This window comes from Tauraco erythrolophus, chromosome 1 (assembly GCF_009769465.1).
Source record: "Tauraco erythrolophus isolate bTauEry1 chromosome 1, bTauEry1.pri, whole genome shotgun sequence".
Taxonomy (NCBI): Eukaryota; Metazoa; Chordata; class Aves; order Musophagiformes; family Musophagidae; genus Tauraco; species Tauraco erythrolophus.
In genome coordinates, this window is record NC_141465.1 from 105,357,446 (window position 1) to 105,377,106 (window position 19,661).

The 19,661-nt window shown below is 47.3% G+C and overlaps 2 protein-coding genes across 6 annotated transcripts in view; both read left to right on the forward strand.

The window, feature by feature from the left end:
* Nucleotides 1-3,286, forward strand: part of FNDC3A (fibronectin type III domain containing 3A) — a 128,097-nt gene extending 124,811 nt beyond the window's left edge. For 4 of the 5 annotated variants that reach the window (XM_086620645.1, XM_086620637.1, XM_086620620.1 and 1 more), the window contains exons 26-27: nucleotides 1,393-1,623; nucleotides 1,798-3,286. In XM_086620645.1, coding sequence (XP_086476771.1) covers nucleotides 1,393-1,623; nucleotides 1,798-1,995 — 429 coding nt within the window. In that variant the 3' untranslated portion in view covers nucleotides 1,996-3,286. Of the gene's footprint in view, nucleotides 1-1,392 lie in introns of all 5 variants that reach the window. The other variant, XM_086620654.1, reaches the window with a different exon arrangement.
* Nucleotides 3,287-4,232: 946 nt separating this feature from the next.
* Nucleotides 4,233-7,311, forward strand: MLNR (motilin receptor). Its single transcript, XM_086616164.1, has 2 exons — nucleotides 4,233-4,995; nucleotides 6,998-7,311. The coding sequence occupies exons 1-2, from the start codon at nucleotides 4,233-4,235 to the stop codon at nucleotides 7,309-7,311; spliced, it is 1,077 nt and encodes a 358-aa protein (XP_086472290.1).
* The last annotated feature ends 12,350 nt before the right edge of the window (nucleotides 7,312-19,661 follow it).

Consider the following 19,661-nt stretch of genomic DNA (forward strand, 5'->3'; position numbering starts at 1 on the left):
TGTCAGGCGAGTTGCTCGTGTCATTGCTCCTTACATGCCTCAGATAAAATAAATTAGTAATCTGCTGTTGGAGCTATTTGCATCAGTCAAGCTCTTAAAGGGGTTAGGAAGCAACCATATAAATACCCCAGCAAACACATCTGAGGGGAAGGCAGCTTCTGGCAAGGCCCTGGGGACAAGCAGCTGAGGACAGTAGCCCGTGGCAGCTGGCGTAGCTGTAGCTGGAGTAGGATGTGTGTCTGTGGCCTGTTCACTCACTACCAAATGCATGATGCAAATTAGCAGAATTTTGAGGAAGCTGCACTTCCGATGACCTGCCCTGTCTCAGTGTGGGGACAATTTCTCGAGAGAAAAAAGTCTCTAGGTTGTAGATTCCGGTAAAGCTCAGCTGCCTGGCTGCTGTCAGAGCACTTTCTAACTCTTTGAGTAGCCACAGGCACAGCAACAGCTCTTCAGACAACAAAATCAGAAGAGATGGGCTGCTTATTTCATTGAATTCTTGGTAGTTGTATGGTAACTATAGGGAGAACTTCTGCATGACGTGGTATTTCTGTATCCTGCGACCAATTAGAGCAAATCCAGATAATGAGGGAGTGAAGGAGTTTAAAGAGAGAAATCAAATTGTGCTCTGCTACCTACGTAATAGCTCTGTAAACCTATATACTTGTAAACCAAAAATTGCGCCTGCGTGGACCTTTACGTAGCTGCAAATTAATGAATTTGGGAAACCAGCATTTAGATTTCACTGAGTTAGGCACTCCATGCCAGTGAACTGAACTTGAGAGTCTCCTGTGTTAACCAGCCAACTGAGAGGCCCGTGGAGAACACCCTAATAAAAGTCATCTGTGTCTTGGGATCTGATGGAATCAGGAATCTCGGAGAGGGCTCCGTATGGCTTTCGTGATACAGTGTTTGTTGGGATAAATGATAATATTTTAAACACACAATATCTTAACTGCAACAAAGTATGTTGGATTGGATTAGACTTAGTGAAGTAGCTTGGTGCAGAGTTCCTTCCCTAAAATCCTGTGATGCAATACTCTATATACATCCTACGGTATAGTATTCATGTTGTAAGTGGTCACTAAACACACCTTAGCACAGGGGCTGCTGACAGAGTTTATTTGGCGTGTCCTCATCGTGCCATAAAAGCCCTCATATTTCTTTTCCTCTGTTTCACTGTTTCACCAAAAAGACTGGAGACTTTATCTGGCATTTAAAGTGCATTTGTTGAGCTTTTTGTCTGTTTTTCTTCGCGTGGGTGAAAACACTAGTGAGGAGTCACGTTTTTTACAGTTACCTTCACCATAAACAAAACCATACTGAGATATATATGTGTACGTAGGGCGTCTTTACTTGATGTATCCTTTTTTTTTTTCTCTTTATTGCCAGATTTATAAGGGCCCGGACTGGTCATTCCGATACACAGGCCTGCAGCTGAACTGTGAATACCGTTTCCGCGCGTGTGCCATTCGCCAGTGCCAAGAGACAGTAGGTCATCAGGACCTGGTAGGCCCCTACAGCGCACCAGTGCTATTCATCTCTCAGAGGACTGAACCACCGGCGAGCGCCAACAAGGACACTGTGCAAACCACAAGGACACAATGGTCACAGAGCGACCAAGTGTGTGCTGCCGTCATCCTTGCACTTTTTGCTATCTTTTCCATTCTGATTGCTGTTATCATTCAGTACTTCGTAATAAAGTGAAGAGAGAGATTTATTTTAGAACGCTGCCCATTACATTTTGCTTTCTCATAATCTAGAAGTAATTCTGTTCTCTTGCTTTTACAAAAACAGGCATTTAGCACCGGCATTGGGACTGATGCAAACCTTTTCAGCCACTTTCAGACGCTTACTGGTAGGTATAGGCTGACACGTGTTATTAGAATGCAAGCCACAGAAATACAATCTTTTCCTTTAATATGCCTTCTTGCAGTACAGGGCAGGCAAGCAGTGTTTCATGAAAAAGGCTTGACCAGTAAACACGAGTGTTAAAAAAAATAAATAAATATATGGTTTCCTGGCCCACACTTTAAAGGGTTGCTACCATAACAGGGAAGAATGTGTAGATCGCATTTAAAACACTAACAAACTTGTGCTGTATACAATATTAATCCGATGCTGTGAAAGCAATTTAGCGCTGTATTTCTACCTCCTCATTTGTCTTAATTATTTGGGAAGCAGGATTTATGCTGAAAAACAGAAGGGGCTTTTCTCAGGCAGCAAATAATAAACCGGATGGAAGAATATGCATGAAGGAAGCTTCTTACCTGATAAATGTGGAGTTCTTCACCGCAAGTAGATCTTTTTGAAAGACTACAAGGGGATGGCACAAGTGGTTTATCTTACCCCCAGGATTTGATGTTTACTTGCAAAAATGCCTCTTTGTCTTCTTACAAATATGGAAGGGAGAGTGCGAGAGAACTACTTAGACTTAATTATTTAAATTGAAAAACACATTTCCAAAGTTGACCTTTGATTTGGATGCAGTTTATACAGATGTCTGTGCCCTCTGATTTTGGCTAGTTAATAGATTTTTGAGATAAAATCCGTTATTGAGTTTTTGCTGTTTCCCCAACATTCACTTGCCATATCCACCAGAATCAACCACTGCCTTTTTTTGTTGTTGTTTTTTTTCTTTTTCTTTCTTTCTTTCCTTGGGGCACCAAATCAGAAGACGAAGTGTAGTAATTTGCACCAGAGAACTTAAAGCTGCTTTTTTCTTGAGATCCTGATGTTTAATGTAATGTCTCTTTGGATACTGTACCAAATTGTTGATTGCATGTAGTTAATGTTGCATTAGAGCACTTTGCAGTTGCATAACTCATCAATGTTTTGTGAGCTTGCATTTGTGAGTTCTTGAATGACCAGACTGAATTTTTTCAAGTATCCCATTGAACATCTTGCTAGATGTCAATGATTGCCAGTGACACAGAAGCTTGTAGTGAAACTATCTTTTAAAAAAAAAAAATAATCCTTGTCTCATCACACTTATGTTGTTATACACTTTGTAATTAGCTATTTTTAATTTATTTGAGTTACGAGATAGTGGATCATTAATGACTTCTAGTTGTGTTCAGTTTAGCATTTTTAATGGTATTAAACACTTCTGTCGGTCTTAATAATAATAAAAAAAAAGGAACCTCTGTCTTGTGCTTTGAAGATCTCTGAAGAATTTCTCTTATATTAGAACGGGCATGTATTGTAATTGTTTATACGTCCAATGATCTGTGCTGTAGAATACTGTTGCTGAGTTTCGGGGGGTTTTTTTAAAAAAAAAAAAAAAAGAAAAGAAAGAAATGGCGAAGAACTCAGCCTCCACGTGGCGAGAACGACCTGTCTTTAAAATGTACTGTATGTTTACATTTTATTTCAAATTTGTCATTTGTACGTATAGGCTGATACCTTCCCCGCAGGATACCGCGATAACTGATGTTTTCTAGAACCTTCTTAAAAGTGCCATGTTTGGCAGTGCAAATGAGGTTGCGTGTAACAGCTTAGAGATTTCTTACGGTCGAATGTCTAAAACAGTAAGATTTGTCACTACAGTTAATCTGCAGTGACTTATGTTTTTCATAGTAAAATTCAAATGAGCTCCTATTTTTGATAGTCATTTAATAGTGTATTTGCCATTTGAGCCTCAGTGCGTATTACTGCATTGAAGACAGTTTTTAATGTAATCTTAATTTTACCTCATATACTGTACATTCCAAAAAAATAAATTAAAAAAAAAAAAAAAAAGAAAAAAAAAGAGAGAGAACTCTAAACTTTTTAAAACGTTATAGATACACTACCAAACATATCACTTTACAGTTGTACAACGTCGGACTCCATGCAGACGAACCTGTATAGCCTGATAGAAAATACAAGAACTATGTAGCAAAGTACCTTTAAAAATCTGTGGAAAATAAAAGTATCATTCTTTTTCGTTGGTGGTCACTCCTTTCGTTGCCTGTCACGCCGCCGCCGAAGCGCTTTTCCGTCCCCGCTCCCGCGGCGGTGCCGCTGCCGGCGGCGGGGGGGCGGCAGGGGGGCGGGTGCCGCGCTCCCCTCGGGGGAGCCCGTGGCGGCTCCCGCTTCCCTGGGACGGCGGGACCGCGGGGCGGGGCGGGGCGGGGGCGGGCGGCCGCCCCGGAGCCCCCCGCCGCGGGGCGGGGTCGAGCGCGGCGGAGCGGCGCTGCCCGCGGCGGGGCGCGTCCCGCCCGGCAGAGGCGGCCGCGCCGCCCGGCGGGATGGGGGGCGGCGGCGGCGGGAACGGCAGCGAGGGCGAGCCCTGGCCGTGGCCGCCCTGCGACGAGCGACTGTGCTCGGCGCTGCCGGTGCGGGCGCTTGTCCCCGTCACGGCCGTCTGCCTCGGGCTCTTCGTAGTCGGCGTGGCGGGCAACGTCCTGACGGTGCTGGTCATCCGTGGCTACCGCGGCGTGAAGACCACCACCAACCTCTACCTGGGCAGCATGGCCGTCTCGGACCTGCTCATCCTCCTGGGGCTGCCCTTCGACCTCTACCGCCTCTGGCGCTCCCGGCCCTGGATCTTCGGGCAGCTGCTGTGCCGCCTCTCCCACTACCTCAGCGAGGGCTGCACCTACTGCACCGTCCTCCACATCACCGCCCTCACCGCGGAGCGCTACCTCGCCGTCCGCTTCCCCCTCAGGGCCAAGGTGGTCGTCACCAGGTGCCGGGTGAAGGCCATCATCGGCGTCCTCTGGGCCTTCGCCTTCCTCTCCGCCAGCCCCTTCTTCTTCTTGGTTGGCGTGGAGCAGCCCGACAACCACACCGACTTCAGCCGCGAGTGCAAGCCCACCTCGCAGGCCGTGGAGTCCGGCCTGCTGGCCACCATGTTCTGGGTCACCACCTTCTACTTCATCCTGCCCATCCTCTGCCTCAGCATCCTCTACGGCTTCATCGGCCGGGAGCTGTGGCAGAGCAATGCCCGCCTGCGGGGCCCCAACACGGTCCTCCAGGAGAAAGGGCACCGCCAGACTGTCAAGATCTTGGGTGAGTCCCTCCTGTGTCCGCCCTCGGGCTATGGCTGGGGCTGGGATGGGGGCCACAGCATCCACAGCTTCCGCACAAGGTAGGGATAGCGCAGGAGAATGTCCCTGCTGTGCTGCCGAGCCCTCCGGTGCTCCCAGGGATCACCGCGACAGGGGTTTTGCTCCCGCATGGCTGAGGCTTCACCTGGTGTAGCATTGCACGTCCAGCAGCTTTCCTGTCTTCTGTAGAAATACCCATTTTCTGAATTTTACCAGGCAGAACTGAGCACGAGGTAGTCCGTAGCTTCAGAAAAGCTGTGGTAACATCAGCAGTCTCTTCCAGCAGGCAGCAGTGCTCTGGTAGCAAATTTCTGCCCCTGAAAAAAATAAGTTTTATTTTCTTAGTGGTCTTTCGTAGCTCTCCTAGGGGTCAATCCGCTGGTTGCCCAAGCAGGCTGAAAAACAGCGCTTCACCCTTGCAAGGCTTTTGCAGACAAAGCGCGTTAATACCGGAGTGCTTCCTGCTGGAGTAGGACACTGCTCATTTTCAGTTCGTTTTCTTGGTCATACGTTCAGTAACCCAGTGTCAGGCTCTGGAAAGAAAGACCACAGTCTTCCCTGAGGCTTTCAAGCTTCTAAGTAGTGACCGATCTGAAGCGAAAAAAAAATAAAAGGAAAAAAAGAAGGAAAAAAAAAAGGAAAAAAAAAAAAAAAAAGAAAAAAAAGGGAAAAAAAGGAAAGAAAAAATAAATCCAACTATTGATTAATAAGCATAAAATAAAACACCCTGCTTATGTTTTTTTTTACCTTTAGTGAAGGTTTTAACATGCTACATGGGAGTCTTCTTTTACCAAGGATGTAAACAGCTGGATGGAAATAGCATAGCACAAAGTAAAGAAAGTAACAAGCCTGAGAGAGTACATTTTGCTAACTTATTTTAGGAAGGTATTTGCATTGAAGTAGGCACAAGGTTTTCCAACAGAAACGCCTATATCCATGATGTCCTCAGGATCCTTTGAACCGGACCAGTTCCCGCTTATCTCAAAGAGCCAGCACCACTACGCGTGTGATATATTTCAGGCATAAGCTTGCTTGGGCTAGGTGCCTTTTTTTTTTTTTAAAGCTCTGAGAAGCATAAAGGATGCTCCGTAAATGATTAGTTGATTTACTTATATGCATTTATAAGCAAAAATAATGAAAAATATGGATACAGTAATACGCTTATTTAATTGTTCCTCAATTGCAAGAGCGTTTGGATTTGTATTCCTATTGCACTAAAATGCAACACAGGACCACAAGAACAGCTGGAGTGCCTCAGGCTAGAGATCCGTCTAGTGAAATATGTGTCTCCAGCAGTAATTGTCTGGGGACACGTGTAGGAGCTTCAGCAGAAAAAAATCAATAGACCAACTACACTGTAAGTCTTTATGTTAGGAGCCATCCCGTTACAATAGCGCGAATTCAGCAGGACCTTGTGTGATGGAGGTTCAGCCCTTAACACCGTGGTCCTTTTCAGTAACGTGGACGTGTTAAAGAACAGCTCTGTGGCGAATGGAGCTGCCGTGTGCTTCCACAAAAACACCTCTTCTTACTCTGACTTTGGTTTTCATACCACACACATGGCGTTACAGACGTTGCCGAGGGGAATCTTTGGTGTGCCTGATGTTATTAGATGGTTGTTACACCACTCTTAGTTGTTTACGTTTTTCTCAGCAAGCTCATCTTGTGGTTTAGCTGAAGACTTTATCGGTTACCTTTCAATCCAATGACTAACAATCAGACTTGATGCTACTTCCGTTTTCATGGTTTTCCAACATTTTAATGCCTGTGGCAGGGCAGTTGGAACTAGATGATCTTTCAGGTCCCTTCCAACGCAAACCATTCTATGATTCTATGACTATTTCTGTATCTCATTTGTACTGGCTAGAAGAACCTGCAAAATCAGCCACGTAAAACTTAGTTTACTGGAAGGTTGAAAAGTTAACTTGCTCCTTAACTATGGCATGTGTTATTTTATCTTATAGCTGTTGTGGTCCTGGCCTTTGTCATTTGCTGGTTGCCTTTCCACGTTGGCAGGATCATATTTATAAACACCCAGGACACCAGGATGATGCTCTTCTCCCAGTACTTTAATATATTCGCTCTGCAGCTTTTCTACCTGAGCGCATCCATCAACCCTATCCTCTACAACCTCATTTCGAAGAAGTACAGGGCAGCAGCCCACAACCTGCTGTTGCCGCAGCGAGCTGCAGGAAGGGCTTTCACGGTGACGAGAGGCACTGGTGGCTATGTGGAGACCAGCGCTAGCACAAGGCACAAGAACGCCACCAGCTTCTGAGACTGCAGCCCGCGCTTTTCCAGGCCTTCTCTGCAAAAGAAGGGAACTTCCTTTTCACAGGAGGGTCGCAGAAGGACGGACGTTTGTCAGGGTGTGTCGTGTTTTGTAACCATTTGTATTTTGAAATACTTGTTTTTGTTAGTGGAGCAAGCAGGGACCGTGAAGTAGTGAGAATGATGTGCAACCTGGGAAAGGTAACTCAACAGGAAAAGATGGAGTAAAGTACCAGTAAAACCATGGTTTCAATTGATAATATGTTGTTCATGGCATACGTGTTCTGTGCAATTTCTAGTGTTTTCTAAAAATCATAACATCAAGGACCACAAAGGAGGAGGGAGTTTGAGGCAGCAGCTCTGCTTGAGTGCAGTAATGGGTGAAACTCCCAGACGGCCTTTGCCATGTAAAAATGGTTTTCTTATAAATGAGATTTTACAAAACACAGTCTTGCAAGGAGACGGACGCAAAAGAAAGCGCCCACCACCCTGAACATCTTTGGAAGAAGGGGCCATATATTTTTAGTACCTGGTCTTGTAATCATGAAGGGGAGTTTCCCAGACAGTGTCACTGACTCTTCCTTTGGGAAACCATCTCTGCACGGTAGCGTCCGGGCTTAACCCTTTTGGTATGACCCATGCAACCAAATATAAGGTCTCTTAATTATACACTAGCAATCAATCCCCTCTATCTGTAAGAGTTTAGATATTCCAGGTCACTTCCTCATGGTCACTTCCTCATCACAGACCCGTGGTGTTTGGTTACCGTTAGCCGTACGTCTCCGCTGCGTGCATGTGAATAACACGCTGAATTAACCTGCCTCATGACAAACGAGACGCGTCACCAAACGTGTGGGACTTCGCCCGGGACTTTACTGCCACATAACGCTGCGCTGCAAGTCAAAAGCCAACTCACTCATTCTGCTCCAGAGATCTGAAATACAAACGTTAACTATATGATGCAGGAAGGAGCGCTTGTTGGGAGGAAGAGCTAGAAGGAGCTGCAGTACGGGTTTCTCCGGAGGGCTGTCTCACCTGTACATTTTGCCTGTTACTTTCCTGGCTACAGTGATATGAATCTGGACCACCATCAATGAGGTGGGACTGCGCTTACAGGAGCATCAGCGGTGGCTATGTCTGCGCTTGCGCTCGGTTATCTGTTAACCTTTGTTAATTAACGTGTCTGCGGATCAAAAAAGTAGCGGTGGTGGTTGCTGCGTGCAGGAGGAGTTTACTGCAATGGTGTTTGCTGCCACACGAAGGCAGAATTCAACATCCAGCTCAAGGATCTCAAGGCGGCAGAGTTGGACCTAAGCCTTCTCCAGGTTTTAAAAATCTGACCAGTTCTCCATTTAACAATCCATATTTCTGAGTCACTGAATAAAATAAAATTTAAAGACAGAAGAAAAACCTCTAGCTCACTGCACACACATTAAGCTTTCTTCTTCCGTTTGCTTTGTACTAAGGGAGAACAGTTGTCTGCACTTGTGCTGGGAGATCCTGGCTAAATTCCCACAAAAGCAATCCCATAGGTACCACAAGCACGAGGTGTGAGTGGGAGGAGGGAGGAAAATGCCCCAGAGAGATGCTGTACTGACTCCCCCCCACTTTTCCGGAGTGTGCTGCCTCCCACAGAGAGCCCTGGCACCCCTCCGCTGTCCAAGCAGGCTGGGTGTCCAGGGCAGGGCCCTGTGGGGGTCCCTGGTGGCTGGGACCCCATCTCACTGCTCATAAGCTGCTCGGGGGGAAAACTCTTTCTGTGGGGAGCTTCAGGCTTGGGCTGCTCCTGCTCAGCCTCAGACACCGCAGCGAAAGGCTTCTGCTCCCGGTTTCCTCAGCATTAACCAGGCCTGGCACTGTTGTCTCTGGCGGTTGGTACTGGATTGTGTAAGGAGGGATGTTGTAGGTTAAAAAATAGCGCTGTCTTACTTATTGCCAGGAACGCTGTGTCCAGGTGCAGGTCTATTTTTAAAAGAAATATTTCAGAAGTAGTTTCCATACAGGCTATAGAACGTAAGGGAAAATGGACTAGAGGTGCAGGGCAACTTTGCCAGGCAGAGAGAAAGAAAGAATGATGATAAGTTTCAAAACACAAAGAAGATGAGGAGACGTAAAAGAAAAGCACAAAGAATGGATAACGAAAAGAAAGCACGTCGAGGTACTCTGGGTTTTAAGAGAACACTTAGTTACGCTGAAATGCACAGGACGGAAAATTAGTGATTAGACACAGCCCACGACTGCCCCCAGAGACTTATTAGAGTGTTACTGTTCTTAGGAAGACATTAAACCAAAATTAACCACCTGAAGTTTGAAAGGGATCTAAAACGGTTCGTTCTTAAGCACGGGAACAGGTTTCTCTGAACAGAGCAGAAAGAACGTCCTCCCCTGGACTGTAGCCTACAGCGGCAGCTCGGCCCCCAGCACAGGGTGGTGTGGGCGGGATGCTCGACAGGTCCCTCCGGCTTCGGTGCCACACAGTCGACCTCTCCTGTGACTGCTTAATAAATTCATTGGTTCCTGCTTTTAAGCCAGTGGTTTGTCACGTCTGTTAGGCTGTCCCTCTGTTTAGGCGGGCCTAAACAAAGCTGCTGAAGTTTTTGGGGAGACACAATGGCGTATCCTGTTAACTTCAGTTAGGTTTGCCCGCGGTGAGAGCCACCTTCGTCCTCACGGTAGTCAAGTCTTCTTGTGCTCACGATCCCAGCGCATCAGAAACGGGGAAAGCAGCAACCACTGCAACAGGCAACGCCAGAAAGTCACTCCCCGACACTCTTCCTATTTTGTATCTAATTTCCATCTTCATTAAACAGCTTTATGTCACATATGTAACTCCACAATAAATTTGGGGTGTGATATGCCCTGGCTGTAACGTCTTCATTTGCATTTGCAGCGTGATAACACTGTGTCACCATTTCACTGAACACAAATCTAAATTAAATAGGTATTAGACTATCTGAGTTAGACAGTAGCTTTTTGAAATCGATTCTAAAAATTGCAATTCCTATGCTAAAATAAACGTGGAAAACTAGTTGTTTCTTACTGTAAGAACCAATATTTCTCTCCTCAATTTAATCAGACAGCCTGACCTGCATGTGTTGATGTTCGTAAGGGAGCCAAAGCGCTCTTCACTCCTAATAAGTGGATGCTCTTTTTCTGGATTGGAAACAAATGGTTCTTCTGGTCCTTGTGGAACATCTGCATTTGTTTTTTTCACCAGTTGTTATACAATTTACAAAGATTTTTACAGTGCTTTATTACAAAAAGACAAACCAATCCTATTTTCCTTTCCCCTGTCTCTTTGGAAATCACATGGACCAAGCAAACAAGATTTCTTCCAAGGGCATCTCGTGCAAGGAACTGAAACCATTAAACATCAGTTGCCAAATGCCGCCATTCCAAAAAGTAATTGCCAGAAACTGGATAGAGGCACCAACTTTTCAGGGTCCTTCCAGGGAAAAAACACGATGCTGCACTGAGCTCGGGTGTTGTGGTTTAGGCAGCAACTAAGCACCACACAGCTGCTCACTCACTCCTCAGTGGGAGTGACTCACTCCTCCTCCCCTCGGTGGGATGAAGAGGAGAAAATATAATAAAAGGCTGAGGATCGAGACTAGGACAGGGAGGGATCACCCAGTAAATATGGTCACGGGCAAAACAGACTCAGGAAAAAAAATCAATTTAATTAATTACCAGTCACATTGGAGAGGATAACAAGAAACAAAGCCAGATCTTAAAAACACCTTCCCCACCCCTCCTTTCTTCCCAGCTCGGCCTACTCCCCAAGCGGTGTGGGGGGACATGGAACGGGGGTTGCAGGTCAGTTTGTCACACCTTGTTTCTGCTGCTCCTTTCTCCTCAGGACTCCTCACACTCTTCCCCTGCTCCAACATGGGCTCCCTTCCCATGGGAGACAATTCTCCATGAACTTCTCTGACATAAGTCCTTCCTGCAGGATGCAATCCTTACCCATAAGACTGCCCATCAGATTGCTCCTGTGCAGTCTTTCCCACATAGTCACAGCTTCTTAGGGTGCAGCCACCCACTCTGACGTGGAGTCCCTTCTCATGGACTTCAGATGCATCTCTGCTTCATTGTCAGTCTCCAGCAGTGGGGGGGTCCTACCCGTGGAGACAATTCTCTACAAGCTCCCTTAGGCACAGGCATCTCTGCTCCAGCATGGGGTTCTCCACGGGCTGCAGGTGGATCTCTGCTCCACCGCTAATCTCCACGGGTGGCAGGGAGCTGCTGCTGTCTCACCATGGACTGCAGGGGAATCTCAGCTCCGGCACACCTCCTCCTATTCCATCTTCACTGTCCTTGGGGTCTGCATGGCCGTTTCTCTCAGATCTCACTCCTCTCTCCGCTGCAGCCACACTGGGCTCAACCAGCCCAACGACCCTCAGCAGTCCCAGCAGGATGAACTCTGCCCAGCCGGTGTCCTGGGAGCAGGGCGCTTTGGAGCTCTCCAGGCTGTGCCGCCGTGGCAATCTCCAGCTGACTGGCAGTGGCACAGTGCACGCAGTCGCCTGCCCAGGAGGCCGGGTGGGGGCAGCCCCCCCACCTCCTCACTCTCTTCACTGCAGGTCCCACATGGGGCAGGTTTTTTTGTCCCCTTTTAAATATGTTATTCGCAGAGGTGCCGATTGGCTCGACCTTGGCCAGAGGTGAGTCTGACTTGGAGCTGGGAAGCGTCTCACAGCTCCTTACAGGGGCTGTCCCTGTAGCCCTTCCCCTCTGCCAAAACCCCACCACACAAACTCAGCACACGGGGGCACCAGCAAAGAGCCACTCGGGGATGTGCACAGTGGCCCTGGTGCATCCCACAGGAATTCCCTGCTTGCTGCTGGGGTTTTGGTATCAGGGCAGGGTGAGGGGGATGTCACCTCCTTCCCCAGCCTCCATGTGTCACCTGCCCTCTCCATACGGCAGACTCTCCTCTCAACTGATGCTGGCCTGGGTCTGCAAATAAAAAAGGGGGTATTGTGTGTTTTTCTCTTTAATGTATCAATCGGAATTAAAAAAGAACCAGACAACTAGCCAAGGGGCACCAGAGCCTAAGCACCATCGCTGTGCAGCTCATGGCAATTGACCTTTTGGTGAGCAAAGACCTTCCAAGCTGAAAGCTGCTCTTTCACTTGCTAAGATGATGCTGTCTCCAGAGGCCATGTGCAGTTGGCCAGGCAAAACTGGGAGGTCCCAGGACACGTTTTCTCCCTGCAGCCATCCCCTCAAAATCCCATTCGGTACCGTGCTGCATCGCTCCCACAGGAAACACAAAGCCTAAGGCCACCTCTGCAATTCAAAGCAAGGGATTATACAAAGTAAGCAAAAAAAGAGCCGGGTATAAAGTGACGCAGGTGTGACCCAAACTGCTCTGAATTAGCTAAACCTACTGAACATCACCCTGGCCTTGGATCAGTTGAGCCTGATGGGAGCAAGGCCCAGCGTCCCTGGGGCTCCACCTCCTATTTGACTTAGGAACAGGTTTACCTTCACCAAAATAAGCCACTTTTATGTTAAAATCAGTATCCAGAGGTATATTTCCACTGCTTTAGGGAACTATTTACAAACTGGTTTACTGTTACTCCTGGGCACCCATGATGCTGCACTCCAGCTTTGGTGGAGGTTTCCTGGAGCTCAGAAGAAAACTAGAGGAAAACACTGGGGCTAGGGGAAGGTTTGCGTTTGAGGAGCTGGGGGGCAGATATAAAATTAAACCTCTTGGTGGTTCTCCTTCCATTCCAGATAAACACACCCTCTCATCTTATTTGCATTTCTGTCTCTCCATACTGGTTTCAGTGATTTCCAGGTGGTGCCTCTGAGGCTGGCCACTGTGCTGAATTTGGGCTCTTTGTTACTAACTGCAAGGACGTTTGGTGAAGTCCCAAGTTTAGGATATTGTTATGGTACCTTATGTCCGACTTGTACCCAGCTCTGGCTTTCATTTGGAGACTTTTCAATGGGAATCACAAGAGAGGTGAGTTCTTAAGGAGAGATTTGAAGGATGACGATGATTACCTTCAAGAGCGTTTAGGAGAAGACCTCTTCCAAACCATGCAAGTGGACTGGGGCACCAACACTATTGTCTGGGAACAAACTCCACCTGCTGGCAGCAAATGTAGATATGGAGATGGGCATCACAGGATGCTTGGCAGCAGGGTCAGCCTTTGGACAGCGGGATCCCAGGTGCCCTCACACCCAGACGGAGTGGAAGCAAGTCGCCTCTAAGTCAGTGCTCTCAGAAACTCAGCTATGATGTCAGATGATGACAAATTCTTATGTTCCTGCTCAGTGCACATTGTGAAGACTGCGACAACTTCACAAGACTCAGTACCCACCTCCTGTTATAGCAGGGGTACCTGTGCACTGCAGGACTCTCCAATGTTTGTGCTCTGAAGCTTTGCAATTCCAGGAAGTCCTCAAAAGCAGCAAAAAATGGCCTGGCTTCTGCTTCTCCTATAAATCAAGGATATCAGCATGAACCAGCCTACAGCTAAACTGATTATGAAGGGAAGCATACCGCCCAACAAGCATGTAGCTCCTATGCAACAAATTTTCCCCATATTAACAAGGAAATCAGTTCCCTAGATTGAATTTAGGTCTGCTCTTTGCCTGTGCTGTGCAAATACATGCCAAAGGCAAGCTGTGTTTTGACCCTGTGAAAGCAAGAGGCTGTCCACAACCACAGAAGAGGAGGAATCTGGAGAGAGCCTGAGTTTCCTTCTCTCCTGCAGCAGCTGAGCATAGAATAGGGGAGGTTTTCTTAATCCAGGGTTTCAGTTCCGCTGATGCCAAGTCCGGCAGCATTCCCAGCCCTGGAAGTTATTTGAGGCGTGTAGGCATTACCTCTTCACAGAGCTTCATTTCAACAGACTTCAGCAGAGCCTGAGCGAACCGACCTGGACAAGCTGTGTCAGTGCAAGGGAATCATCTCATCCACGCACCTGCAGCATCCCGCTCCTCCGGAGCAAGCCGGTGTGCTGATCATAACGCAAGGGGCTGGCCCTGTCGGGTCAGGGCAGGAGGGCGGGCTGCCACCTCCAGCCACCGAGGACGATGGAGGGGCAGCTGAGAGAGCACAGCACGCAGCCTTCACCCCTTTCCTTGCCCAGGCTCTTTCTCTCAGCGAGACCTTCACAAAACACACACCTAGATGGAAACAAGAGACCCCTGTTCAGCAGCTGTTGCACTATCACAGGTCTGCAGAATCTGTGCCCTCAGATCCACTCCTCACACTGAGAAGCTGGGCAAAGGGAAAAGGCAAGCTGCTCCCACGCAGAGTGGTGGTTCATTTTTCTTGCCTGTGGAAAGTTACCGTAAAGATGCAGAACATCTCAGAACACAGTAACATTTGCTCCTTTCCATGCTGCTTGTTGTGAATGGACATCCCTCCTGCAGACCGTGGCAACGGGAAGGAAGCAGGGGAGGATGGAGTTGCCTGAAAACAGCCATGGCTGAGACAAGCCTGGGAAAGGCACAGGAAGACACAGAAGAGAAGCAGGAGGTGGTGCCATGGAGCAGAACCCCTCTACTACACAGATGAGACCCACTCAGCCCCATTTCTTCCTCATATGATCTATTCCCTCCTTACATATTTTCTCTTCTCTCATTGATTTTGTCTCCAGAGTCCATTTTGCAGCTGTTGGTGAGAAACAACAGGTCTTGTCAGGAGCTTGTAACAGCCAGAATCTTCATTTTCATTTTGCTTCCTTCTTTTCAGGCACTTTTGGCTTTGTAAAGTGCATGTGTGTGTGAGGAGCAATCTGTCTCCAGGACACCCCTTCCATGTGGAAATGTCAAATGTATTTCATTTTAGTCTGGCCTCTAGGAATACTTCATTTATTTCTAAATAGGAAAACAAATTGAATTCTTGCCTCCTTGTCACCAAAACATGGGACAGAACTGTCAAAAGAAACACATAATAACAAGAAAAACTGACAGGTAATCTCTGTTATGGAATGGGAGAAAAATCCAAGTCAGATTGTTTGACAGCACACATCACTGCGTTACAACCAATGTCCAAAAAACCAACCTTAGAAGAAATTACTTGTGTTGGTTTGCAGACTGGAAGAGCAGACCGAGTGCCAGTTTTGTGCTGGGCAGCCTTTGGGATATTTGCACAACAGAATTTTGAGTTTTAGCACACGAATGACAGGGAACAAAATCCCATGCCCGAGCTCAGGGCAGTTGGACTGTGAATGAATTTGGGTCACAGACGCACAGGGCAGGGTGGTGTGGAGTGCCCAAGAACTTACGCTCATATTGAAGCCAGTGGAGCAAACTCAGAGTGGTTGCTGAGCATCCAAAGGACCCTGCTCAGCTGCTCAGCACCATTCTGGAGGAACCCTAAGGCAGCCAAGGGATGCTCACCACCTCGCAAAACATGTCCACTGTGTCTTAGTGGTTGTTGTTTACTAGAAAGTATAACCAGGTGAGGGTTGGACTCCAAGTGTCTGGAGGTAACTGCAAAAGGGATTGCTTCCAGGCTGTCAGCGTGAACCTGGCTCTGTTAGGAGGAAGGAAGAGGCATCACTAGCTGCTTTCAGTGACCAGCATGGAAGGAGCTGTTCATAACCAGCTGCCAGCAGTGCCATGTGCCACCAGCATGGCAGGCTGCTGAACTCTCCCCTCATGAGGGAGGAACTAGGACCTACAATTTCTAGAACAGGAGAGAGGCGGAGGGTTTGCACAGCCATTTTTGCACAGCCCTTCCAACCCAAACCATTCTATGATTCTATGATTTTTGCTGCCTCCATTTTATGGAATTGACAGATGCTGTCTTCATTGCCATCAAACTGACTTCTCCATGGTTCCTAATCTTGCTCTTTTTCAAAGCAATGAAAAAGGCAGCGAATGCTTAAGACAGAGTCTGGCATAGAGACTTAAAACCCAAGCTTTTGGATTAGGTGCCTGGTTCATCCCCCTCCTTTTTATCCTCCCTGCAGCTTGCCCAGCAGGACAAGCCGCAAGAGAAGTGCCTCACCTTCTCCTGGCAAAGTGAGTATTTCAGAAGCTGAAATACCAAGGGCCAAGAAGTGTCCCCAGGAGCTGAGCCCTCGGGCCTGGATCTCCCACCCCAGGGTTATCATCCATGGTCTCCGCTTGCAGCAGGGCGAAAGCGCAGAAACCAGGCAGGGGGATCTGTGGTAGGAGAGCGGGCAGGAAGATCATAGAATCATAGAATGGTTAGGGCTGGAAGGGACCTTCAAAGGTCATCTAGTTCAACCCCCCTGCAAGGAACAGGGATATCTCCAACTAGATCAGGTTGCTCAGGGCCTCATCCAACCTGGCCTTGAACGTCTCCAGGGATGGAGCATCCACCACCTCTCTGGGCAACCTGTTCCAGTGTTCTACAACTCTCATGGTAAAAAATTTTTTCCTAATATTCAATCTGAATCTACCTCCCTCTATCTTAAAACCATTACCCCTTGTCCTATCACAACAGGCCCTCCTGAACAGCCTCTCCGCATCTTTCCTGTAGGCCCCCTTGAGGTACTGGAAGACCGCTATAAGGTCACCCCGGAGCCTCCTCTTCTCCAGGCTGAACAGCCCCAACTCTCTCAGCCTGTCCTCATAGGAAAGGTGCTCCAGCCCTCTTATCATCTTCGTGGCCCTCCTCTGGACCCTCTCCAACTGGTCCATGTCCTTCTTATGTTGGGGGCTCCAGAACTGGACGCAGTACTCCAGGTGAGGTCTCACGAGGGCAGAGTAGAGGGGGAGAATCACCTCCCTCGACCTGCTGGCCACGCTCCTCTTGATGCAGCCCAGGACGCGGTTGGCCTTCTGGGCCGCAAGAGCACATTGCCGGCTCATATTGAGCTTCTCGTCCACCAGTACTCCCAAGTCCTTCTCCTCAGGGCTGCTCTCGATCCATTCACCACCCAGTCTGTATTTGTGCCTGGGATTGCCACGACCCAGATGTAGGACCTTGCATTTGGCCTGGTTGAACTTCATGAGGTTGACAAGATGTCCAAGCTCTGTGCCGTGTTAGGGACAGCCATGCTCAGCACCAAACTCTATATTAAAAGCCTGTAGCAGGCATGGCCTGCACAGCACCTGGGATCCCAGGCGTCCAGCAACAATCACCATGCCAGCATCATCACCATGGCTACCTGCAAGACCATATAGCAGCTATATAGATGGAGACTGAGAAAACAGTGAAGCTCTCTTGCCCTTATACTGCAATCTAGGCACAGCCAATGTGCCCTGGCTTGCACCCTGTGAGATCAGCTGAAACCCCACCACCCCCCTGTGGTGATACCCCCAGGGCTGGGCTCTCCGAGGAGCTCCTGCTTGGGGCAGGTTTCCCTGCACAACAGCTCAGCTGTCACAAATCATGCTCCTGCCACCACACTCTCTAAATATTTCCCTTTTCACTGGGTGTACTTCAGCACGCTGCTTTATAAAGCAAGCACTCTGCCATCTGTTCCAAGTTCATGTATACAGGTTCCGTTTGTGTGATATCCGGGCGGTTATCTGTACCAGAGCTATACAAATAGTTTCCTAAAAGAATTTAAACATGTGGAAAACGTTTGCCATTTATCTCAGCCACTTCTAAAAGGTATATTTTTATCTTTTCCTGAGCCATAGTTTGGAACTTAAAACCCCATCTTGACATTTTGATGTATAGGACATCACCGACTGTTTTTTGGTAATTAAAAAGTTAATTTGTGTTAATTAACATCATAGATTCAAAGCACAGTAGCAATGCCTCAACAAATTCTTGTGTAACTGTCATATCTGCAAAGATGTGTGCATGCAAGTATATGAAGAAATCTTAGATAGCACTGCAGATTAAATGCATAATATGGGTATAAAATACCATAGGTTAATATTGCTTGGTGAAACAATTGTTCATTACTCAGCTGATGAATATATAAATTCTGGGCATCTAAATTGGCAGCTACTCCAGATGACCCATGCATGGGCATGGACACAGGATTAGCCTCTCACCCTACGATATTCCATAACCTTGGCATGACCCTAAACCAATTGCCTTTCTGAAACCAGAGCAACAGCACGTCTTTACTGTGTCTAAATAAAGACACTCTCACTCTACAGCAACATCTACCCTCTACTGCTTCCAACAGATACACACTGGGCACAGGGACGGCTTCATGGGAAAGTAGACGCGTCTGAGGCTGTCACAGGGGAGAATGAGGTCACTTAACCAGCAAAGGTGTCAGCAAAAGTGGTTCTACTGAAGTGAGATGTTGTGAAAGTGAGCCTTAAAGTTTGATGGCAAGGTTCACTCTATTACTTACTGCAGAGGATATGATAATGATTCAAAGTTACCAATACAAAAATCTTAGTGCACTATAATACAAAGTTATGTGCGGTATTGGTCACTTACCAGAATTCTGCAGTTACTAAGAGGTATCTCAGCCTCGAGGAGCAACCTTGGGATGCATCCCAGCTCAAGAGGAGATCGCTGCCATGCAGCCAGCTGCCTGGCAGGGAGAGCGCGAAGGTGGCTCACTCAAGCTCTCATATTTATGGAATAAAGTGGTTGGCTCGTAGTCAAATTACCTGTGACGGAAAAGGTAAGCATGAGACAGACTCCTTGTACCTACAACTTTCTTTGTTCCTCAATAAATGAGTCTTGAAAAAAACACCTGCTACATGTGCATTAATCGCATGATTGGTGTTCCAGTTTCCAAGCTCATATGTGTCGACACGTGACATATCACCTTGTGCCTGTGAAGGTTTTCAGAGAACAGGCTGGAACTAGAGAAGTTCTTGGCCTGGTTACAGCCAAGGCCTTTGCTTCCTTTGGGGAATGAACCAGACTACCACGAGTTTGGTCAAGGAGTTGAGCATATGTATCACAGAGGTGAAACACAGCAGTTGCAGAGAACACAGCACCAGCAAACTCAACTCTGTAAGTCTGGAATATCATAGCTTCAGGTTTATGCCCCATCAGAGCACTGAGCTGTGGCTGAGCTGATGTGCAGCAGATGTCCCTACCTCTAGGTTAGAGCCTATCCTCCAACAGGTACATGCAACGTCTTCTTAATACAACAAACTGGAAGGAAGAAATTGCCATCTTGCTTAGAAATCAATTTATTTTCCTTTCTTAATTGTTTTAATTAATGTTATTAATTCCTGGTTTCTTGCTTGCTGGATGTAATTTCAATTATTAGATTAACAGATATTTTTTCATACTTGACAGACTGATGAGGCTGAAGGATGTATCTGGTTTTGCCTGACAGCAGCGCAAAAGCTTTCTTCTAATGAGTTATCAGAAAGTGTATCACCAGCAGGAACACCTTAAACATGGCTGGCAGAGATAAGAAGAGAAGCTTGTTGTATTCGCATGGTACAAACAAATAGCAGGTATCTCCTATACAAACCGGT

Coding starts and splice junctions, on each gene's coding strand:
- MLNR (XM_086616164.1), top strand. CDS start 4,233: ATGGGGGGCGGCGGCGGCGGGAACGGCAGCGAGGGCGAGCCCTGGCCG. Junction 4,996..6,997: donor CCAGACTGTCAAGATCTTGG/GTGAGTCCCTCC, acceptor TTTATCTTATAG/CTGTTGTGGTCCTGGCCTTT.